Source organism: Sciurus vulgaris (assembly GCF_902686455.1).
Source record: "Sciurus vulgaris genome assembly, chromosome: 4".
NCBI lineage: Eukaryota > Metazoa > Chordata > Mammalia > Rodentia > Sciuridae > Sciurus > Sciurus vulgaris.
The window spans coordinates 25,717,303-25,741,400 of record NC_136464.1 but is presented as its reverse complement, the minus strand read 5'-3'; the positions used below and the strand labels follow the sequence as shown (position 1 = coordinate 25,741,400).

The 24,098-nt window shown below is 53.4% G+C and overlaps 2 protein-coding genes across 8 annotated transcripts in view; one reads left to right on the top strand and one right to left on the bottom strand.

Moving 5' to 3' along the window:
* NEURL1 (neuralized E3 ubiquitin protein ligase 1) overlaps nt 1-14,127 on the top strand; it is a 72,302-nt gene extending 58,175 nt beyond the window's left edge. For all 4 annotated transcript variants that reach the window (XM_079136325.1, XM_079136326.1, XM_079136324.1 and 1 more), the window contains exons 4-6: nt 4,087-4,776; nt 7,932-8,078; nt 8,602-14,127. In XM_079136325.1, coding sequence (XP_078992451.1) covers nt 4,087-4,776; nt 7,932-8,078; nt 8,602-8,840 — 1,076 coding nt within the window. In that variant the 3' untranslated portion in view covers nt 8,841-14,127. The remainder of the gene's footprint in view (nt 1-4,086; nt 4,777-7,931; nt 8,079-8,601) is intronic.
* Nucleotides 14,128-15,503: 1,376 nt separating this feature from the next.
* Nucleotides 15,504-24,098, bottom strand: part of SH3PXD2A (SH3 and PX domains 2A) — a 224,506-nt gene continuing 215,911 nt past the window's right edge. For all 4 annotated transcript variants that reach the window (XM_079136318.1, XM_079136315.1, XM_079136316.1 and 1 more), the window contains 2 exons: nt 23,462-23,581; nt 15,504-21,267 (listed from right to left, as the gene is read on the bottom strand). In XM_079136318.1, coding sequence (XP_078992444.1) covers nt 19,300-21,267; nt 23,462-23,581 — 2,088 coding nt within the window. In that variant the 3' untranslated portion in view covers nt 15,504-19,299. The remainder of the gene's footprint in view (nt 21,268-23,461; nt 23,582-24,098) is intronic.

Below are 24,098 nucleotides of genomic sequence, written 5' to 3'. Positions count from 1 at the left end.
TTATTCCTCTCCTGTGCCTCTGTGCGGGACTGGGCACACGGGAAGTCAGCGAGTGGGGCTTCTGGCCCTGGCCTCCCTGCCTTTGCTAGGCCTGGTTATTTCTGCTCTGGTCTGGTTATTTCTGCTCTGGCCCAGGATAGCTGAGAGCCATCACTAGGCACCAGAAAGGCAGGAGCTGAGGGCTGACTGACTAGTTTCTTCCTGAAAGAGGGGACATGCTGTTGGGCCAGGTGAGAGCTTCTCTCACAGCCTTGTCTGTTCCTGACTCCATCACAAACACCTGTCTAGTGGGCAGCCCTGTCCCCTGCACTGATTTACATAACTTGTTTCTACATGTGGGGCCACCCGACTGCTTGCAGTTCCAGGTTGCCTGCCTGGTTCATCTCAGCTGTATTCCAGAGTGTGGTCCAGAGCTCAGGCTGGTCCCAGGGGTGTTCTCTATGGGTTTGGGGGCCAGACATGACCCTGATGCCCATCTTGATGTCAGCTCACTCAGCTTGGACCTTTGCTGTCCCCCTTCAAAAGGGCACTCTTCCATCTCAAGTTTCATCTATTTCAGGGCTTCACACGGCGGGGCCCACTGGTGGGACGGTTATTTTGGAGTTCACTGGCTGCAGCTGCTTCTTACCCACAGGGTGGAAGGGAAGGGAGCAGACGTTTTTGGGCTGGGCACTGACCCTGGGGATTTATGCCATGTTTAGCAGTTTCCCAGCAGTTCCTGGGCCTCGGCTCCCAGCTCCAGCAATATTTCCAGCAAGGCCAGAGGGGTCACTTTCCTAGCCCCCACTCCTCTGCATCCTCAGTGCTTCTTCTTCCTTCCTTCTCTTCTTTCCCCTCTGCTCTCCACATCTGGGATTCTTCTGGGTCTTTAGTCAGCGATTTCATTCAAAAGAATATTTCCCCAGTGCCCATGAGGATGGATGTCAAATCAAAAAGTTGATGGTCTGAGTACAGGTGGCTCTGACCTTGGCTAACAAACTCAACCTGAATATGCGAAATGGTTGGGGCTCCACTTGATCCCAGTCCTGCAACTGTCACGAGGGAGGCAGCTGCACTCCCGTTCTCCCATGAGCCGTGGGGCTGCAGGGAAGTTGCTTACCCCAAGGCTACCAGACAAGTGCTGCACTTAAACCCAGGCCTGGGTCACCCTGGAGCCCGTGCACTGCCTTCTGAACCACGTGGCATGTAAGCAATATTAACAATGTCTCATATTAACCCAGTGATTCGTGTGTGCCAGGTTTCCTACTAGGTGCCTAATAGACCTTATTCCATTTCTCCTTCACACCCTCCTCTCTAAGGGCAGGATGAGAATAACAGACTTTGTATGCATCAGGAGACTCAGATCTGACTGCTGAAGAAGAGGTCTCATGAAGTTAAGCTGCTTTTCCAAGGTCACGGGGCATTGTCATAAGGAAGTAGCAGTCCAGATTTGAACCCAGAGTGATGATTTCAAACTCACTGCACTTTACTGTGTTCCTACTCTGCCTTCCAGTATCTGGATTTTGGTTACTGAGAAAGCCCAAAGTACTCTCAGGTTGCTTTGTTAGCCATACAGTACATATATCACTGGAGGCGATGGCCAGCCTGTGCCTTGAAGTGGTCAATGTGCATCTGGAGTACTGAGCCTGTTCATTGTCTAATGAGCAGAGATGGAAGGCGTGTGGGCCATCTGCGTTCCCTGAGGAGAGGTGTCTGACAGAGGAGGTACTGGATTAGACACAGAGAGTTAGAGTTCAGTTTAAGAGAAGGAAACACTTTCTTAAAGGCAGATTAGCTCAGGTCGGAACAGGTTGCCTGGTTGTTAGTGAACACCTGGTAGTAGGTATATTCCAGTAGAGGACTCCTGAGGGGGCAGAGAGACCAGGGTAGCTCACACCCAGCCCCATTCAGAAACCAGGGCCTTCCTTGTTTATTGAGCCCCTTCTACAGAGTCAGTGACCCCCAGTTTGGCCAGTGTCACTAGAAGTCACACTATGGTCTGCCCAACTTACTCTTGAGGGGTGGGCTGGGTAGGGTAGGGGTCCATATGCATTTGGGCCCAGGGGCAGCTTAGCTCCGAAGGCTCTGGAAGGGCATCTCTGGGAGACTTGATTCCTCTTCTCCCTGCTGTTCCCTCCCTTCCCCTTCTCCGTTTCTCTGGTGTCCCCAAGGGCCAGTTCCTGGAATCCCTGAGAGGCCAGGGCGTAGGGACTGTTCCCAGGAACAGGTCAGCCACAAGCCCTCCCCGCCTCTGCACCACTGTCTCCCAGGCCTCCCTCCTGTGCACGCCCTCCATGCTCCACGCAGCCCCCAGCCTCTGCACCATTGCTGTCACAGAGTCAATTCCCCGGAATAATCGCATTTTCCAGTCGGCTCCCTCCTTCTCGCCAACGCGATGCTAGGAAACCCCAACCAGCCAGGCCTCAGGAGGCCTTTGCAGAGAGGTAGGAGACCTGAATTCTGGTCTCTGCTGTCCCTACCAGAGTAGTCCCCCAAGCTTCCCTGTCATGGTAGAGCCCTCACCCAGTTCCTGAAGAGAAGGCACAGAGGCTAAGAAGGCTTCCAGGAAGGCACTGATCCATGGTGTGGCTTCCAGGGGCACCCTCCAAATTTGGGCACTTCAACTCTATTGAATAAGTTCAATCAACAGGAGGCCAAGAAGTGAGGAGTGTGGCATTGGGTGAGAGTTGGGCAGATCTGGCTTCAATCTTGGCTCAACTCCTTGGTGGCTGTCACACAACATCCCTGAGCTTTATCTGTAAAATGGGTCCACCTCCATGGGCTGCTTTAAGGTGAGGTGCATTCATGGCACATGGTGATTACTTTCCTTATAAGTCATGCAACTCCATGAAACAGGCTATTAAAAGCCATTAAAAGGATATGTCGTTAGATCTGGGCACTGGTGGTGCATCGCTTGTAATCCCAGCAACTTGTGAAGCTGAGGCAGGAGGATCATGGGTTTGAGGTCAGCCTGGGCAGTTGAGCAAGATTCTGTCTCAAATAAAAAGGGATGAGGACATAGCTCAGTGGTAAAGTGCCCCTGGACTTGATCCCCCGTACTTAGAAAAAAAAAAAAAAAAAAGGAATATGGTGTCAAAAATATGGTTGTGAAAAAGGAAAAAAAAGTTCCGTAGTGCAGGGTTCTTAGCCTTCAGGATATTCACAGATGTCCTGAAGTTATCCACAGAATTTAGTAAGAATGTGTACTTTTCTGGAGGAGATAGGTCAAAGTTATTGCACATTTTCAAAGTGATTTGTTACCCGGAAAATGTTAAAAACTATTGATGTTTATACAACATAACTCAAGTTTTGCATTAGAAAAGTAACCAAAAAAGTTTTAAAAATGTTGAAATATCATGATCCAGATATTTAAAGTGTTTTTCTCTGGGTGGTGGGCCAGCAGGTGGTTATTTTTTCTTTCTGTTGAACTGTCTTTTCTATACACCGCATATCTATAGTTTGTATGACTTGTCTGCTTAAAGAGAAAGGGGCTGACTCCCAGTTAAATCGTTCTCAAAAGGCTCTCTTGGATGGACTAAACTTTTTCGGCCTTGGTGTCCTTATGTGGCAATGGTAATCTCAAAAGATAAGTGTTAGGCTTAGATGAGACGATTTCCGCAAAGGGGTTGGGGGAGGGAGTCCCTCTGGCCTCCCAGAGTGTTAGAATGTCATCAGTGCATTTAAAAAGATAAATATTTATGTTTGCCTACTACGTGCTGCGCTCAGTTCTAGATGCTGGGATTCAGAATGGAGGTCCTAGGAGTTAACATTTACGGAAAGTCTCCTATGTGCTTATTGTGGGCAATAAGGAAAATAAACACGTTGCAGAGAAAGCACCGTCCGTTTTAAGCAATTAGAGGCAATTACACGGTCCTGACGTTGGTGTCTTCCTTCCAGCCTCCTCCTTTGGCTAAACAGATTCCTGTGCAACCTTGCTCCCTGATTTTGCTCGCTAATTTATGTCATAAGCATTTTCCATTCCATTAAGCATGCGGTGTTTCAGTGGCGTAGACTTGAAACGCAGCAAGAATCAGGCCGCAGGGAGCCCACCCGCGGGCCGCCCGGCCCGGAGTGACGGTCGCCTGTCTCTCGCCCTCTCCGCTGCAGACAGCGAGCTGGTGCTGCCCGACTGCCTGCGGCCGCGCTCCTTCACCTCCCTGCGGCGGCCGTCACTGCGGCGCGAGACCGACGAGGCGCGCCTCTCGGTGAGCCTGTGCGACCTCAACGTGCCGGGCGGCGACGGCGACGATGGCATGCCGGCGGCTGGTTGCCCGATCCCGCAGAACTCGCTCAACTCGCAGCACAGCCGAGCGCTGCCCATGCAGCTCGACGGCGACCTGCGCTTCCACCCGCTGCGCTCGGGCGCTCACGTCCGCATCCTGGACGAGCAGACGGTGGCGCGCCTGGAGCACGGGCGCGACGAGCGCGCGCTTGTTTTCACCAGCCGGCCCGTGCGCGTGGCCGAGACCATCTTCATCAAGGTCACGCGCTCGGGCGGCGCGCGGCCCGGCGCGCTCTCTGTCGGTGTCACCACGTGCGACCCTGGCACACTGCGGCCCACCGACTTGCCCTTCAGCCCGGAGGCCCTGGTGGACCGCAAGGAATTCTGGGCCGTGTGTCGCGTGCCAGGGCCCCTGCACAGCGGCGACATCCTGGGCCTGGTGGTGAATGCTGATGGCGAGCTGCACCTCAGCCACAACGGCGTGGCCGCTGGCATGCAGCTGTGCGTGGACGCCTCACAGCCACTCTGGATGCTCTTCGGCCTGCACGGGGCCATCACGCAGGTCCGCATCCTCGGTGAGTGCTGGCCCGCGGGTCCGCCCTGGAATGGGGGCAGTATGGACCGGGGTAGGGGTGCCCCTGCTCACTGTGGTCTTACTAGGGAATCCTAGATGCCCAAGGTTCCTCTGAGTTCGTCAGACTGACCCGCATTCCTACAAGACACATAAACAGCCCAGACGCGCATGCCCCCCGAGCCTGCTTAAAAATGGGGGGAAATGATTTTTACCAGTAAAAGACCTTTTGAAGCTCCTTTTCCATTTCCCCACATTGGGAATAAAGATCCCTGCCTGTAAGGCTGGTCGTGGGTCTAAATGAAAGACAGACGAGTTGGTATGTCAGTAACCAGGTGTCTCTGCAGGGTGGTGCCTGGGTTGAGAGGTTAGGGGAATACCTGAGCAGGTGGCCTTGGGGAAAATGGGGTTGCAGAGTTGTAAGGTTTGCTTTTTCTCCGGGGGAGGGCCACAGAGTTTGAATGGATTGCAAAATGTGAACTTGTGTAAGCCATGTTTCCCAGATTGTTCTGTGGAATGTTAATAGGTATTCTTTGCAAAAGGGACCTGGTGGTTAAAAGGTTTGGAAGACATTGAGTTAAAAGGGAGTGGAAGGATTGTTCATTGCAGGACTTCTCAGAGCCTTTAATACACCATGAGAATCTTTAAAGGTGATGATTATGGTGTAAGTTTTTCCAAACTAATTTGGTCAGAAATCTTTTCCTTTTTCCCTTGGTCTTCTTGGACCTCTGTTACCTTAGAGGGATCAGTCCTGGTCTGCTAACCAGCTTCCCATTATACTGGGCTGGTTTTATTAGCCTCATCAGGAGAGCCTAATGAAGTGCAGATTCTGGGATCCCGCCTCCAGAGATTGCTATTCTGTAGATCTTGGATAGGTTCCAGGCAGCTGATTTTTTTCTTCCAGTGCTGGGGATGGAACCCGGGCCTGGCCCATGCTGGGCAAGTGCTCTACCACTGAGATACATCCCCATCCCTGACCTCCACCCCCACCCCGCAAAGCAAGTAGGCTTTGCCAAGTTTGGAGACCCCTGGGCCTCACAACCCAGAATTGTGTGTGTAAAAGTGTGAGCCGGAGCTGCTGTATGAGATTGGCATACTGGGTAGATGAGGTGTGAATAACTAAATGTGTGTGTGTGGTTTTGTGTGTGGTGCTGTTGGTGATTGCAAGAGTGGAGAGTCTGTGAAATCAGATAAAATCAGTGGGACTCCCAACTCTGGAAGGAGCAAACGAACATGGAGAGAATAATACATAAAAAATGAACGAAAAGAAACGAGGTTAGTGTGCTAAGAAGTTAGAGTTGAGGGAAGATAAATCAGGAAGAAATGAAAGATTAAATGAAAAGAAACCAAGCAGGAAGGAAGATGAATGAAAAGAAACCTCGCAGGAAGGCTAGGGTGAGAATTCAGGATGGAATAAAAAGAAATGGGAAAGGAAGGAGAAAACTTCAAGCCGAGGTGCAGAGATTTAGCTGCACTCACCGGGAGACACTGCTTCTCAGAGAAAGGAAATTACATAAGGGCAAGGTACTCCCTTGCGTCAGCACCATCTAATAATAGATAAGTAGCCTTCCAGTAAGGCTCATGCTGCCCAAAGAGGCTTACGAGACTGGGAAAAAGGAGAATTAAAAAAATAATAATAAAATGAGGACTTTACTGTGCCAGTGGTAAGCGGGCCAAGGTGGATGTAGAAGAGTAACCATCCGGAGTTCACCGTCTGTTAAACAGTCTCCAAGCTGTTTAGAGAATTTTGCATCTCAACCAGCAAATTGGTGGTGGGAGACTTGACTCCAAAGGAAAACTAAATGGGTGGTCATGTAGGGTCACTGACGGTCTTACAGAGGAAAGCATGGCTTTGTGGAAGGCCTAAGGAAACTAAGAATGGAAGAATAGTTCCTTCACTCATGAGCATTACCAGACCTGCAGCCAATTTCATACTTATTGTTAGAACATTAGAAATATTCTCATTAAAAATAGTAATATAGCTGGGCACAGTGGTGCACACCTGTAATCCCAGTGGCTCAGGAGGCTGAGGCAGGAGGATTGCAAGTTCAAAGCCAGCCTCAGCAATTTAGCAACACCCTAAGCAACTCAGTGAGACCCTGTGGTTAAGCACCCCCTGGGTTCAATCCCTGGCACACAAAAAAGGAATATAAATAGAGATGCCTTATAGACATTGTTCCAAAAATGCTAGCCAGTGCAATAAGACAAGGAAAGTAAATAGGAGGTGTGCATTTCTGATAGGACTTGACAATGGACTTAACAGATATTTACACAGTAAGAGAAGCACTGTGGACATTTATTGAATTTGCTTACGAATAATAACACTATTAAGTGAGTTAGAACCAATAATAAAAAAGACCATGTTGGCACCTGATGGTGTGCAGGGGATTCTGTGAGGGCCTTGGAAGAGCCACAGGTGGGAGAGGTTTCTTGTTCTCAGAAAGCTTGTGGTTCAGTTGGAGAAGCAGAGCTGGATTCCTGGCAAAGTGTGAATAATACCCCTGGCTTGTGGGGATGTGGTATCTGTAGTGGGTGTGGGGTGGTCAGTGCTGGATGGGCCAGGATAGTTTGGGGGAGTTGATGCTGCCCAGAAAAGGGAGCTTGAGGGCAGCTCTACCAGGCTTCTTGGGCAATTAGCTCTTTGAGGACAAAGGCTCTGTCTGTAGCTCGTGTGGACACAGCCTGGTCCCTGTAGACCCTCAGGAAGGATTACTTAAGGAGGGAGGGAAGGAGGGGCAGAGTGGGGACAGGAGAGGAGTGAGAGGAGGTAGGAGGGGAGAATGCAAGACCAGGAAGTGCCAGTGTTGGATGCACCAGTGCAGGAGAGGTGATATCCGGGGCTCTAAACAGGAGGTGAGCGAGGGGTAGGGAAGGTGGGGACCTCATTGTCTGCCCTGGAGACCTTGGAGGTGAAGGGTGGCTGGGAGTGGGACTCCAGGCGGAGGCTAGTTCCGAGGTTGCTGGTAAGGCAGAGAGCGATGCACCTTCCGGCGTGTAGGTGAGGACAGTGGGGCCGGTGGCTGACCCCTCTGTGGAATCCTGCCTGGACCCCTGTAGGTGTGCTGCATGGCAGACCTGGGCCCATGGTGGGCGCGGCCGAGCCAGCTTGCTCTGGGCGGGTGGTGAGCGTGGCCCTCCCTCCCTGTGCCCTTACTGCAGGCTCCACCATCCTGGCGGAGCGGGGCATCCCGTCACCCCCCTGCTCCCCGGCCTCCACACCAACCTCACCCAGCGCCCTGGGCAGCCGCCTCTCTGACCCCCTGCTCAGCATGTGCAGCTCTGGACCTCCGGGCAGCTCTGCTGGTGGTAAGGATGCTGGGCCCTCCAGTCCCATGTGGCTGTGTCAGACTGTACCCCTGCAGCCTCCGGCTGAGGCAGGGGAGCAGCCGTTGTCCGGGCTGGGACTGAAGAGGAGCTGGAACCTGGCTCAGGGAACCCTGGATGGGTGGTGACTTCCAGGGTGTAGCTCTCCTGTCCCCTAGCTGGGCAGCTTTTTCCAAAAAAAACCTGTTTTATTTAAAAAAAAATTTTTTTAAGCACACAGGGAATGCCAAAGGGTAGCTCAGGAGGTAGCCTTAGAATATTCGGGGCCCCCTTGCCTCCACCGTCCTCCTTCTTTTCCTCCCCCTGCCTCATGGCTTCCCTGGCCCCTGGTCTGGGGGCTGAGTGGCCAGAAGTGGGGCTGCCCAGCATTAGTGTCATCTCTTGCATGATTGGGGTGAATGGGCAGGTCTCCCTACATGGACTGGGGCACAGGAGGCCGGGGGCCCCCTTCCCATGAACCCTGTGCCTGGTCCAGCCACATTTGCTCCTGCCCCTTTGTGCCCAGGGACAGCCCCCAACTCACCGGTGAGCCTGCCCGAGTCCCCAGTGACCCCGGGCATGAGCCAGTGGAGCGACGAGTGCACCATTTGCTATGAGCACGCAGTGGACACGGTCATCTACACGTGCGGTCACATGTGCCTCTGCTATGCCTGCGGCCTGCGCCTCAAGAAGGCCCTGCACGCCTGCTGCCCCATCTGCCGCCGCCCCATCAAAGACATCATCAAGACCTACCGCAGCGCCTAGCCCCGCGGCCACCTCGGAGACCTCAGCCGGCTGCTGCTGAGGGCTGAGCCAGCGGGGCCCCTTCCCTTCCTCATTTTGGAAATTCTCTTCCTCCATTAAACACAGGACCCCGAGGCTCCTGAAGGTTTGGGCACGCAGGAAGGCGGGGGCAGACGTGCATCACTGGGCGGAGAGGGGAGAAGGTCACACTCTCGTCTTTCCCTTCTTTGCATCAGTTCTTCCCTGCCTGGTGAGGGGCTGATCGGGTCAGCCTGTCCTACACCTTCCCTGTCTGGGGCCGGTTCTAGGAGGTCCCTGTAGCCCCTGTGGCACCTTGGTGAGAATTCAAAAGCGTGGACCTTCTTATGGACAGATGCTGCCGTGAGCCAGGGCATGTGGCTTGGTCCGTGGAGTAGGGACTGCATTCTAGCCTCCATTTGCTCCTTAGCCAATGACTCTTGAACAGTGCACAACCTGCTCAACAGCAGCCCAGGGTGGGCGGCTCCTGAATTGCCATCTCACTCTGACTTGGATCCACCTTCTCTTTCCCCTCTTCCCTACCTATCGGGCCTGGCAGCTGGGGACAAGAAGGCCAGTGAACTTCTCTTATCCTGGGCTGTGGAGGGCTCCAGGTTCGGGATTCCTGGCCCCTGCTGGGTCATAGTTCTTTGCTATTGCCCAGGATTGCCCTTTGGTGTGGGGTGGGGGCAGGTGGTCTGTGGTGAAGATCTCTAAGCACAGGTCTGGAGCTCCCTACCCCTGACCCCAGCCTGTCCTTCTGCATCTCAGTGCTGGCCTGGGCCCAGGCTGATCTCAGAGGCTGTACTGTGCCAAGGAGGGGCCCTGGCCCCTGGTGAGGGTGGGGGTTCCCAAGGCTATGACCAGCCTTTTCCCTTATTTTAATTTATTTATTTATTTGGTTGGTGGGTTTTATTGGTTTGTGGGTGAATTCCCATCTCCTAGGCCCCTAGAATTGCTGGCCTGTGTGTGGGTGCCTGGTGAGGGGGCAGCAGCAGTGATCGTCGCTCAGACAGACCTTCCCCAGACCCCACCCCGGAAGCTCCCAGCCAGCCTGAGTTGGAACTCCATCAAAAAGGGCCAAATTCGGCTCCTCCTGGCAAATTGTGTCCATTTCCTAGAGAGGCAAACTGAGCCTCTATAGTGCCCTGGGGCTGGTAGATCACCCAGCCATCAAGAAATGCCCCCCCTCCCTGGGCAGGAGCTGGGTTATCAGGAACCTCAAGTGGCCCAGGAGTCCCCTCTCATAAGGACATGGTATGTTCTAGGCTCAGGCAGGAAGCCCAGCATGGGCCAGTGAAGGACTTGGGGACCTGCTTTTGGGAAAGGCTCTTCACCCTGGAGCAAGGCCTGGCTCCCGCCCTACCTACTCTTGGGTTATGGTCACCTCAGCCCTGCCCACCTGTTGTGGGCTGGGTCAGTGCAGTCTTGGCCTGGGACCCCCGTTTCCCAGCCTCCTGCCATCAGGAGGCTCTTGTGTACCCTCAGAGACAGCTTCTCCCTTGACCAGCAGAACCTGGGGTTCTAGCCCTGGTCACTGACCATGTGTGGCCCTGGCCAGATGGCTGCCCTCTGAACCTCAGCTTCCTGTGTGAGGTGGCTGTTTAGGGTGGGCAGACTTTCTGTGTGGCTCTTAGGGAGTTGCCAAGAGGTGGTATAAGTGAAGCATGGACAGGACTCCAGGCCAGACAGGCACCTGTGCTAGCCCGGCAGGGCCTGGGGGAAGTCCTGGGCCACTCTGGGTCATGCTTCCCCAAACCCTGCCTCCTAGACCTGCCCTGGCAGTGGGCTGGGGCCAGCAAGTAGCCCCATCAATTAGGCAGGTATCGGTCCCAGAGGTGAAGAAAGGTTTAAGTGCAGGGCTGCCCAGCGGGAGGCTGGGGAGAAGCCATCACCCATTGTTAGGCCGGGTGGCCGCTGCCTCACACCTTTGTGATTCGGGGTCACTGTGATTGTCAATAAAGGTGATTTCATACCAGCCTGAGGGCTCTGCTGTTGCATGCGAAGGCCAAGGGGGAGGGCCAGTGTGGATGGGGCTTACACACATGGGTGGGGTTATCCACAGGTTGGCCCTGGGGGAAACGGTGGGCATCAAGGTGGCTGGGACAATCAGGCAAAACTCAGGAGTTGTGGGCTAGAACATGACCTGTGCTTTGGACAGCAGGGGCTGGAGTACCAGGTGAGCCTTGTAAGTTGGAAAGGAGAAGCCAGGGCTCTTCTGGTGGCCTCTGGTGCCTGGATCTGTGAGGAGCAGGGTGTGGTCAGTGCAGTGCGAGGCCAGGAGGTGGCTGGGCTTCTCCAGGCTTAGCAGGTCCAACCAGGATTGGAGCTATAGTGTGACGGTGCCACCTAGAGGAGAGTGGGGGAATGACAGGTCCTTCACCCCGCTCAGCTGTCCTCCCTAAGCTCAGACCTCACCTGTGGCTGGAGCTCAACTATTTTCTTATTGGTGGGTGCAGGGGCTATACCACATGGGTGGTGCAGCTGGGGAGAAAAAGTCCCTGGACAGGGACCTCTGGAGGAACTGTCTAGATATGCTAAGTGTATCTGGATAGCTGGGGACAACAGGGAGAGAATCAAACTGACTGACCCCAAGGGGTAGGCACAGCACCTTGGAATTGTGCTTATTTGGCAGGGCCAGTTCTCAGAGGCACATGGGACACCTGCCTACCCACCCTGTATTCTGGTTACCCAGCCTCAGCCTGGTCTTGAACCCCAACACCAGGACCACCTTCCCTGCTTACTGAGGTCTAGTACAAATAGGTGGGGGCCAGGGGTCCAAGCAGAGAAGCCAGAGAGAGCCTCCAGAGGCAGCAAAGGGGCTGGGGGAAGTTTGTGTCCGATTCTCACTAACAGTAGGGACGTGCATCCCCCTTCTGTGTCCCCTCCAAGGCCAGGGATTCTGGAGTCCGTGCTGCATTTGGGATAGGGGGACCTCTGCTATTCAGGCAAGTGGGTTTTCTGGGGTGAGGGAGAATTAGGTGATTATGTACAGTTAAAAAGGCCAAAAACTTTATTTAGTTTTTAGGGAAATACAAGATGCATGTAAACATAAACAAAATACAAAACAAAACAACCCAAATCTTACAGTCTAGAAGCATGCCAAGACATAGCATTTCTGCAGACTGAAGAGTCCTGTCAAAGTGATAAAGGACACCTGGAAAGTGGCAGGCCAAGGGGCTGGATCCCTTCCCCAAGGACACTGCATTTTTGTGATGAGATTAAAAAAAAAAAAACTATTAAAAATATCAGAAACATGGAGATAGTTTAGCACCACCATTGATCCTGGGAATATTTTAGCACTCACACTGACTGTACTGCACTTAATGTCCTTTTCTCCAGTTTCTCTGCTGAGGGGGAAGAGGGGAAAAACCCAGAGGAAGGGCTCCTCCTGACCCCATGGAGCCCACTAAAAGCGGGGTGGGGGTGAGTGGATACCACAAGGAGTCTTAGCATTTCTGTAGCCCAGTGACATCCACCGTTCACTTCCAACCATGCAGTCCACGGTTCAGGGATGTCTACTCACATCTGTCATGCTCAGAAGTCACCTTCCTACAGACCTGTCAGTACCTGGCAGGAACACCTATTCCCCATCTGGCATGCTGGATTTAGAGAAAACCTGTTGTGGAGAACGGCTGTAAATGCAAGAATGGTGGATGTTTACCCTTCCTTCAAATAAACTCTTAAGAACAGTGTGCCCTGGTTAGAAGCCACTAAAAAATGGAAGAGCATATCCATGGGTGGGTGTGATTTTCACCTGGTCTAATTCACAACAGGGAGGCAGACTCTGCAAATGGAACCACCACAGGTGACAAGAGAGAGCCCTGGGAATAACTGGTATCAACAAAAGACCAGTGAGGCCACCTTACTCCCAGATAGGCCTGGTGGAGTCCGTTTGGGGATGGCAGATCCCTATTGCATGGCCTGTCATGGTCACTGTTATGATTGATCTGTACAGTTTGAGAGACTGGCTTTGGAATCAGCAAAGAGCAGTGGACAGTCTCAGCTGGGATCCTGGGAAATGGATGTAACTCTTTTGGAAACAGCTTGCAGCACCCCTTCCCCACTGAGTAAATCAATGACCATTCCCTGAGACCTGGCTTGTGGCTCAGTGAGTAGCAGTCTCCTCTGGCCAGCTTCTTCTATGGCTAGGTTTGGAGGATTGTCCCACCTCCAGCTGACTGGACCCTTGTGTGTTGAATCATGAAGCTTCCTGTCTACCTGCTCTCTTCCTCCTGAAACACTCAGCATCCACCTCTTCCTCACTTCTAATAAATAAAGACAAAACAAACCTCCAAGCCCTCCTACACCTCCTTCTGTCTGGAAGACACCCTCTCTGGGAAGCTTCCTTCCCGGTGAAGGGACGGGAAGCCCCGGTCACCCCAAACACGCACACGCTCTCGCCAACGTGCCTCTCACTTGTCTCCAACATGCTCGATCAACCTTTTTCTCTGAACTGCTACTCTCTCACATACCTCAAGGCCCAGCCCACTGGCCAGGGTGGAACTGGGAGCAAGGCAGGGGCATCCAGCACAGGGGACCCCACTCTCTAAGGCCACTAAGTTCTACGACTGGGAAGGGAGAGGGTGCTGATTGTCAAGGTCAAGTGCATACATGAGATTTAGATAGAATAGGGCAAGGAGGATCACATGCTAATCCTGGCCTTACTGGTAGGTTGGGACCAAGGCCTTGGAAGGCAGAGCCCTTGACCCAGTCTCTAAGCACCATCCTGCTGCCTTGTGGCCTGGGGATTCCAGGCTTGCAGGACAAAGCTGGAGGAAAGTTAAAACCTGGGGCTATTTTTCCCTAAGGCTGTAAGACCCTGCCTTCTCACTGGTTCTGATCACGGAGCTCGGGATCCACAGAGAAATGACACTGCCCCAAACAGTGAAGATTTAGCCAAAAAGCTCGGTCAGGTCCAGGGGAGCCCTCCACGCTACTTTCCTGAAAGGTTCGGTCAGTGTCCGCACGCATGGTCTCGCACCCACTGAGTCAGTTCTCATCCTGCCATCCACCCGCCCTCAGAGAACCAGAGGGTCAGCAGTGCTTGTATCAGACAGGGATCCTCAGACTGATGACTGTAGGGTGAGAGGTGGGAGCCTGCGTGGTGACTCATCTGCGGGTCAGTGACCTAATGACACTGCCTCAGCACTTCCACGCCTAATGGTGTCTCCTGTCCACATCTTCATTCAGAGCCCGGGACGATGGCCTAGGTTGCTTCTGCTAGACCTGTAAATGCCAGTGTGAAGTTTCCAACTAAATAATAAAATTATTACAAAAAAAAAAAAAAGATGCATTGCACTCTCCAGGCAAAATCGTGCTTTATGAATGACACACAGCCTTGATGCCAGAAGCTGAGAGTCCCTTGGGACCTGCCCAATGCCAAGGACTTGTTCAGTGGAGACAGTGTGCCCGGTATGTTTTTCTTCTCTAACCCCATGTTATTTGTTCAAGTGGGAAATGACCAACGCTCACATGCATATAGGCATGTGCACATGCCTGTGCACACACACTCAACTCGTAACCCTCAAAAAAGTGAGGGAATTGTAGTTCTTTAGTGATGTGAACAATTCTTTCCAGAGAGCTCTGCATTGAGATTCTCAAAGATTGGCTATGTGGATGTGTCGCTCCAAGGGAGAGACCCACACAGGGGCTTGAGTCCCATACTGGACACAGAGATCCATGTCTGTACAGAAATTCACCAAATATGGGGTTGGAGCAGCAAGCATACAGTACTGGAGGTGGCGGGGACAAACCAGCAAGGGCATGCCTGCTGCCCTAAGGGACAAGCTCCTGGTCTGGACCCCAGGAGACCTCCCAGCCTGCCCTTTCTCTATCAGCACCAAGGAAGGAGGATCCAGCTTGGTACCTGTTGTGGGGCTTCTGTCTGCAGAGACCTGAGTCAGTTCTCTGAGTCTTTTCCGAGAACTCCTGCAGACTGTCTGGGTGTGGAGCAGAGGCAGGGCTCGCTGCTCAGGCCGAAGTCCTCGAGATGAATGGGCAGCCAGGCTCAGCGCAGGGCCCTGCTGCAGGTCTGCGGGAATTCCATCTCACTGGGGTAGGCTTCAGTGCCCACACCCTCTGGATGGGTTTGGTTACACCCAGGGTTCCGGCCCATAAACTGAACTGAGGTTTCATAGTTTTAGAAAGATTCGGACATACATCCAAAGGATCACAGCCCAAACATCGGGAGACTGGGGGCAGGAGAGAGGGTAGAGGGCTGCTGGAAGTCATTTTTAGGACAGGTCTCTCTGAGCAGCTGGCTGCAGAACAATGGAAATGAAAACAAGGAGCAGTTCCTGGATGTCCTCACCCTGCTCTGGAGACGGGGCCCAGGAGGTCAAGAGCCCCCACGCCTCTTCCCTGAATCCCTTTCTTCTGGGTGGATGACGCCCAACAGTGAAAGGAGCTGCCCTCTGGCGGGAACAGGAGAGGGAGCAGGCTACAACATCCAACCCCAAGGCCCACCTGTCAGCTCCACAGTTCTGATTCCTCCCAGGAGACCCCCACGACTCTCTGCAGACTAGGCCATGGGTCTTCCTCCACCGCACCACATAAGCCCTGGCATCCCTCTTGGTAATATTGCACTTTTCCTGTCTCTCAGATTGTTTTCATTTTCAATTGAGAATGCAAAGTATTTGAAAGGGGTAGGGGAAGTGAGGAACCTTAAAGAAATAATATATTACTTAAATACAAAACAGGAAAAGTAGGGGTTATTTCATTTTTTTTTTTTTGCCCCTTAAAAACAAAACAAAAACTACCAAACCAAAATCTAAACTTAAATAGGTCTACGCCTACTCTGCAAGTACTAGTAATATGAAAATAATGCTCGACTGAAATTCCCTTGTCTTTTTTCCTTAAGATGATGAAAGTAGTAACATGCCTTGCTGAGGAAAGCAATGGATACAAATGCCAGTAAAATATGCTGCTCTAACATCTGAAAGTGATTACAATGATTCTATATAATGCCTTCGTCAAGAGGGAGAAGAGAGGAAGAGAGAAATCTTTGGAGCCAGGCTGGGGGTTGGACAGACTAAAGTCTGCTGGGTGGAGGGAACCCACAAGGCAGACAGCACCCCTGCTGCTCAGGGGTGTCCCCTTCCAGCTTCCTCTTGAGCACAGAGGAGCCAGGCAGCATAGCCAGGCCTGTTGTGACAGAGGGACAAGGTGAGAGAGAGATGAAGACATATTTTTTCCCTTGTAATCAAAGAAAAAGGTCTTTAAACTGAATAGAAAAAGCACCAAAGGATGCATCTTCGGGCATTATATAAACCTCAATAATGACCTCAGAAGGGCTCATTACGATTAAAGTTGCAGTATACAGCAATACAATGTCATTTCACATTTTCAATTGCAACTGTTGGAAAACTGCTGAGATTTCATTTTTCTTTCCTTTTAGTCCGATCTGGTTTTCCTCCTGGTGGGTCAGAACCCCAGGTCCCCTCCCTCCTCTGCTGCTGCTGGCAGTTCCCCACAATGTCACAAAGCAGCTCAGTAGCTCTAGGGAAAGGCCCTCTTGCTCAGGATAGGTCTAGGAGTCCAGGGGCACAAGGCCTGGCACCCCCTGGCCGTATCTGAGAAGGACTGGCATGCACCCTTCTTACTTCAAGTATTCATATCCTCTGGGTTTGCAGGGCTTGTGCTGTGCTGGGAGGCAGGGGCTGAGGGTGAGGGGTGGTGTCTAGACAAGGGCGTGGTGATCCCTATGCACGGCCCAGGTCTACGTGATGTCACCAGGTGGCAGCATTCTCCACTTTTCCTGGATGCCTGAGCAACTCCCAGCCATCCCTGGGGCTGGATGTCGCAATGTAAACATGACGACCACAGAATAAGCTATAAGGGGCGTGGGGAAGGACACAGGATTAATGCAGTGGGGAAAGTCTGCCACTAACTAGCTGTGTGATTTTGGGAAAGTCCTTGGGCTGCAGTAACAGGAAGGGGTGGGATGGAGTGACCTCCAGGGTCCCTTCCAGCCCTGCCTTTTAATGTCTCTATGGCTTCAGAGTACTGGAAATCAAGGAGAGGCAGTCCTTGAGGGGCTGGTAGAGAGCCTGACGGGGCGGATGCGCACGTGGGGCAGGAGGGCAGGGGAGGCAGGCTCTGGGAAGCACTGTGGTCCAGTCCGACTGAGATGCTCTGTACTTGGCAGCCACCACGTGCTGTGCTCCCTCCTGGCCTGGCCGGCGTGCTCATGATTCAACTGGCTCAGAGCAGACATCTGCGGAACGAGGCCTCGGGCCCTCCCCCGGAAGGCAGCTATGTGGAAGGTCCTTTAACCCGACAGACACTCTACTTTTAAATTTTATTTTAAATAATCATAAATTACTTTTTTTTCTTTTAATAAATATGTGCTGTTTAAAAATGAGAAAAGTATATACTGCATCTTTAAGTAATGCACTTTGCTCTCTGGGTTTCTTTCCATTCCACCTTAAAGTGCATTAATTAAGAAATAATGAACCACTTCTTTATCATTATTGTTCAAATAAGTAAAAATAATATTAATATGAAGACACTAATCCACTACCATTAGTGCTGCAATCTAGCAGATTAACTCAACATCCTGCTCTACTTAATACTGTCCAGCAGAAGAAAATATCTAATTTTGATTTTAAACAAACTCACAAATAAAACAAAAGGAAACAAAACAATCTCACCACGGCCCTTTGACAAAGAACACGAGCAGTTAGCTACAGCTGCCAGGATCAGTGTGTGGCGAGGGACAAGGGCTCGGGACCCCAGGCAAGGCCGCTGGGATCCTGGAGGGAGGGATGAGAGGGTGAAGGCCTGCTGGAGAGTGAGTAAGGGCAGGGCTTCCCTCCTCTGGGAAACGGCAGCCCCTTGGTCCGGTGATGCTGGCAGCTCATTCGGTGGCTGTGAAGCCTGATCTGTCTGAAATCAAAGGCACGTGCGGAAATCCACTCCCAACACAGGGTGAGTCCTTGGAGAAGCTGGCTGGGCTTCTTTCTGGAGAGTCCCTCTGAAATATCAACAGCGGAAAAACAACCCAAAGCGGACAGAAGACCTGCAGGGAACATCCCTCTCTTGCTTCTCTCTTCACTGGGGCGCTGCCCCTCAGCAAGACCAGACTGGCTCCGGGCACAGGGGTCCTCCTTCCTTTTGGGCAACCGCAGCATTGCCAGCAGGCCAGAGGAGCGGCTGGTGATGTCTGCTCCGGTCTGACCCAGGGGGCCCGGCTGGGGTCCCCTCCACCCAGGGTGGGGGCCACGGCTGCTTCTCCACAGTTCTCTGTAAAGCTTTGGCCCTGCCCCGGTGGGAGAACATACACAGAATGGCAGCCACCCAGCGGCCTGGGTGCTGCCTTCTCTCCAAAGGTCTGGCTCCTAATAATACCTTCCTCCCTCCTGGGGAGGGTGTTTTGCCCCACCGGGGCTGGGCAGGAACCAGAAGGACAGTTTCTCTGTTTTGCCGAGACTGGGGCCTGGGCTTACCCAACCCCAAATCCCTCCGGCAATGCCGCGCAGGCAAAGTCCACACAGTGGAAACCAAACGAAACGACTTGGCTTATGGAGGGGGAAGAATGGGAAACCAAATACAAAACAAAACACCCCTCCGCAGAGTACAACAGAAAATCCCACCCTCCACCCCTTCTTGTCCCATGTGAGGCTGACCCCCCAGGGCGCCCAAACAACCCCTAAAATAAGACCCAAATCGAAGGCCTGACATATAAACCCCAAATCAACAAACCTATCCTGAAACATGCAAAGGAACCGCTTGCCCAGAAATACCCCAAGTAGTCTGTGCTGACAGTGGGGAGCCCGATGGCTTCCTCCGCCCTCTCTAAACTCTGGCATGGTGTCCTCCAGGGCAGCCCCAGGGAGGGTGGGCTCTCTTCTCAAGGCCAGGGCAATGACAGCTAAGGTGGTTCTTACTGGCACCTGACAGTGGCCTGGCCCAGGGAGAGCTATGAGCTCAGATGAGGCAACTCCAAGCCCCAGGGCCGTGGGATCTTCATAGGCACCCAGCCTTGGTGGGCGGTGGCAATCCCCAGGGAACAGCACAATCCACAAACACAGACAAGGACAATACAAGGGCTACCTCTGGTGGCAAGATGGTAGCCACCAAAAGAAGTCAAATGGGCAGGATGCTGGAGGCCCCCGATGACCACATCTTTTCCAGATCTGCAGCAAAGGCACAATTGGGGTTTCCCACATGGCCTATCCCAAATGACATGTAGTCCATCAGCGAAGTCACCAAGGTGCACATGACAGGTCCCAGCTTTCTCATCTCTGGGTTCCAGGCCATTCCCTTCCCTACTCAATGGATCCTCCCTTCCAGGTGACAGCTGGGAGGCAGGGCATCTTCGAGGTCACACACCTGCAGGGTTTAATGTTGTCCTCCCCCACCCCTCCCATTTTGTCCTTCCCCTTTAGTCTGCACGTCACTGCTCATCCAGTGGCGGCTACAGTGGCACACTGAGGCTGGAGGGACCGTACAGCCTCGGTTAGTTCTTTTTCTCAAGGTAGTTGGAGGGCACCCAGCCTTTGAAGGGCTTCACCTCATCCAGGATCTGGCAGTACCACCAGCCATTGGGGTTCCTCTCCAGTACCTCCATGGACACCCCCTCCTGGAAGCCCGCGGTCTCCTCGTCCCCCTCGTAGTCTGCAATAGAGACGTACACGTCTTTGAGGTTATTGTGGATGAACTGGGACCTCTCGATGGGCTTGGGGCGCACGGGGGACACGGGGATGCCATTGCGCTGGGTGGGCAGCAGGGGCGAGTCTGAGCCCTGGCTGGCAGCCCGCTCCGCCAGGCGGCCCTTGGCCTCTGCAGCCGCTGGGCGCGCTGTGCTGAAGGAGGAGTTCCGGCGGACGCCTCGCAGGCCGTCGGTGGCCGTGAGCGACTCGTTCCTCCGCAGGGCGCAGGACAGGTTGTTGTCTTTGGGTGGTGGGGACACAAACACTGACTGGGGCCTGACCGCCACCTGCCGCACGCCGTTTCTCATCTTCACCGCTGCAGCGCCTGACGTCTTGCCAAAGCCCCCGGGGGGCTTGGAGGGGATGGGCGGCGTGACCCTCTTGCTCTGGTTGACGGTGTTGAGCGCCTGCACCCGCTTCTCGATCTTCTCCAGGCTGTCTGACTTGCCCTCGTTCTGCCTGCTCTTGAGCGCATCCTGCTCCTTGCCAGGGGTGTTGGGCTGCTCGTTCTCATCGGGCACCAGATAGTGGGAAGGGGCCCAGCCCTCCAGCTCCCCAAACCTCACATACCACCAGCCACTCTCCTGCTTCTCCAGCACCTGCACTTCCACACCTGCAGGGAAACTGATCTCCGAGTCCTGGACCTTCTGGTAGGCGCTACATGTCACGTAGGAGGTGGCCGGCCCTTCCCACTCCTTCTTGGGGGGACATGGGAGAGTGGTGGCCGGGAGGGTGATGATGTCGGCTGAGCCTCTCCTGGCCCCCTCATGAGGCCCCTCGGAGGCTGTGTGCGGGGGCAGCTCTGAATCCTCACTCCTAGAGCCCTTGAGGCCCCCCCGGAGCTGGCCGGTGGGTCTCAGTTGGCGTCTTAAAGTGCTGATGTCCATCTTCTCTTGACTCTGTGATTCTGCTCGGTTTAGGAAGGGCTTAGGCCGGACAGATGGCTTGGTCCGCGCACAGGAGGTCAGCCCAGCCCTCACATCAGCGTCCTTCTTGGCCCCGACCTTGGGAGTGCCACGGATGCCTGCGTCCGAGGCAGAGCGGGGTTTCAGGTCGCCGCTGTTCTTTGACAGGGAGGAGGAAGAAGAGGAGGAAGAGGAGGAGCAGGTGGTGTTGATGGTGATGGAAGAAGAAAAGGAGGCCGAAGAGCGGTTCTTCCCCAGTTCTGCCTGGGCGTTCTTCTCTGCCTTGAGCTTTAGGAGCGAGGCTGACTTGGGGGAGCCTGACTTGGGGGAGTTCTTCCTGGCAAGGGACAGTGAGGAGCCCCCTGGGGAGTCACTGTCCCCAGAGGAGCCTCTGGCCGACAGGGTGTCCTCTGCATAAGGCCGGAAGCCCTCATTCTCATAGATGGTCTCCTCTTCCAGGGCCACATCTTCTGAAGACTCACCCACCTTGAAGCGGGCCCGCTGCAGGGAGGAGGCGGGCGAGGGCCTCGGGGGCTGGGCAGGCTTTCGGTCTCCGGAGCCTCGGTCCTCTGGGGGCTCCTCGCTCAACTCTGGCTCGGAGTCAAAGCCAAAGGCGGGGATGTCATACTCAGGTTCCTCGTACTTGAGCTTCAGTGGGGAGTCCTGACTCTCGCTGGCACCCACAGGACCCTCCTCAGTCTCCTTGGGCTTGCTGGGGGGTGCCGGAGGTGGGACCTTGGGCCGCGTCAGTGTGCTGGTGCGGCGGCTCAGGTTGGGCTTCTTGCGCTTATCGATGTATGACGCGGGGGCCCAGCCCTCCTTCTCACCGATCTGCACGTACCACCAGCCGCCCGAGTTCTTGTCAATGACCTGGGAGGAAGAGAGGCAGGCCAGTGAGCTAGGAGGGTCTCTGGAACCTTGTGATGTCCCGGGTGAGGGGCCTCACACGGGGCTCTATCACCTCCGCTTTGCAGATAAGAAAGTGAGCCCTTGAGAAGGTGGCCCGAGACCCGCTGCAGTAAGTGACAGGTCAGAATTTAAACCCAGGCCTCTAGCATCTCCTGGCTGAGGGGCTTCCACCCTCCAGGTCTCTCTCCCCTGGCCCTCTAAGTCAGTACTGAGGTGGCCTCCTCTACAGAAACCTCCTCCTCTTCCCCTAAACCACCGCACTGTTCCCAGTCCCTACGAAACCCAACTTGCCAAGGACCGAGATATATAAAGAACCTCCGTTCCACTACCCAGTCCTCCTCCCACCCCCAATATTGCTAGGTCCTCCTTGGGCGGCCCTTGAAAGGGTGTCTCAGGTGAGAAGAGGCAGTCACAGATGGACTGAAATGGGATATACAGGCCTGAAGTCAGAGCCTCTTGACAAAGCCTCTCCCCAGGGTCCCCTGCTACGGTCATTTCGCTGCAGAATCCTACTGAAATCCCAGGACCTGGGATTTCTTTGGGTTGAATGGCTTCCTGCAGAAAGGGTGAGTGGCTTTCAGTCATTTCTATGTTATACAAACTAGTTTAAGGAGCCTCCTCTTTGACTTCTATAAAATGGGCTAATGACCAGGAGCGTGGCTGCCGGTTATGCTGAGGTTCATTTGGACTGGGGAATGTTAAAGGGAAGATAAAGTGGGATTGTGGGATGCTTGTGGAGAAGGTCCCAAGGAGGACTCTGGGGCTGGGGAGCATGTAAACACTGGCACCATGGGATGAGGGGAAGGAAGGAAGACAGGGAGTGGAGAAGGCCAAGCACGCTCCCGAGACCAAACCTCTGCAGCCCCACCAAAGAGAAGTTTCTTTTTCTTTTGGTCTTATATTCCATTCTTTACCCTGGTCCAACCCTGAGCTAAAATTCAAGCTCAGGTGGATCCTAAGTATGACCTTCCTGCTCCATTTTAAGTTTTTAGGCTTTTCTGGAAACTCTAGGATGGAAGAGAATGATTTCCCCTGGAAACAGTTCCAAGTTCCAGATACGTGGTTGAAAACATTCATGCTAGGGATGTCGCCTCTGCAGTAGACAGAAAAGGCTCAGTGGATCTGACAGCTTCGCATGTGTCACTCAGATTTAACTGCATGGCCACACGAAGCTACTCCAGAGAAATGACCCAGCGATCAATCTTCTCTGCAAAACACCAAGTACAGTTGTCTTCCCTGAGCTGAGGTTTTATGCTCCAAGGTTGCCATTACCCATGGTCCACTGTGGTGTGCAAATATTAACTGGAAAATTCCAGAAATATATAATTCATAAGTTTTAAATACATTTTATTATGGTATATTGTAACTGTTGTGTTTTATTAGTTGCTGTTGTTAAGGTCTTACTCTGCCTAATTTATTTATTTATCACTGCTGTGCATGTAAAGGAAAAAAACAGCATACGTTGAGTTTGATGCTGTCCATGGCTGCAGCCACCCACTGGGTTCTCGTTGAGGTATCCCTGCAGCACCCCCACCACGTGAATACAGGGGGCAGGCGTGGTGAAGACAACTACTTAAAACCTGGGGGAAGTGTCTGTATCAAAGGCCAGCAGTCCTGTGGTGTGGATGTGGCCAACACTGGGGCCTCAGGATGTTGCTCCACCTGCCTGGCCCACGTTCTCCCGACAACAGCACTTCTTGATGTGGGTTCTGTGGGATCCCAGCCCCTGCAGTGCTCCTGGGAGAGAAAGGCTGTGGGGACAAACAGGCCTGGGCAAGGCCACTCTGACAGATTCTGGGTGCCACCCTATCCTAGGCCCTGCAATCACAAAAACAAAATGGGTTGGGTTTTGTTTAGCCCCTGCCCTTGGAGCTTGTGTGCCCACAGCAGCCCTTTGTTTTGAGGCACCCTATTCTCAGCTCCTGCCCACGCTCTGGCACCACCATAGGGCTAACACCTGAGCCAGCGCAGGCAGAGGCACATGTCTGGGTTTCTAGTCCTGGCTGCAGCCCTGACTAGCTTTGGGCAAGTGCTTCTATACCATTCTATACCATTCCTTCCTGTCCCTCGGGAACCTTGCTAGCAAGACACAAAACAGGACATGCAGGCCTTGAGCACAGTGAGTGAAACCCTCACCGTGGAGGCCACGGCTCACCTCTGCTTTCTGTCCACCTCGGAAGCTGATCCCATCGGAGATGCACGACTGGAACTCAGCAATGGTGTAGTACTCCACCTCGACGGAAGGGGGCTCTGGTGGCTTCGGCAGCTGGAACCCCTAAGGCAGAGAAAGAACACTGAGCAAAATCTAACTAACCTGGGAGGCAACAAGGCCAAGGACTGGTGCTCATTCCAGCCCCGGGATATGTGTGTGGTTGTTTAGACCAGTTGGACAGCAGCTGGCCCGGTAGGCATCTGTCCTCAGTTGCAGGGCAGATCCCCAAGAGGCTGCGCCCCTGAGGAGACTCTGATGGTGCCGAGGATTCACTTGAGACTGGCCTGAGCTGTCAGAATGCTTACTGTTAACGATAGTTTCTACCCTTATATCTCTGGAGGGCTAGTTTTCAGATGCCTCGATAGTTGGGTTCCAAAACAAAAATGAAAAAGCAGAGAAATTCTTCTAACAGAACGCACGCACTGCCCATGAAGAAGAAAGCCTTCGTCCTGAATGGAAGGGCGAAGGGCTGCAGGCGGGGCACCTGGCAGGGAGGCAGCGCACGGGAGCCCACCATCTCTAGGAGGCTGAGGCGGGAGTGCACAGGGGCAGTGGAGAAGGGGAGAAGTCTTCAGCTGCT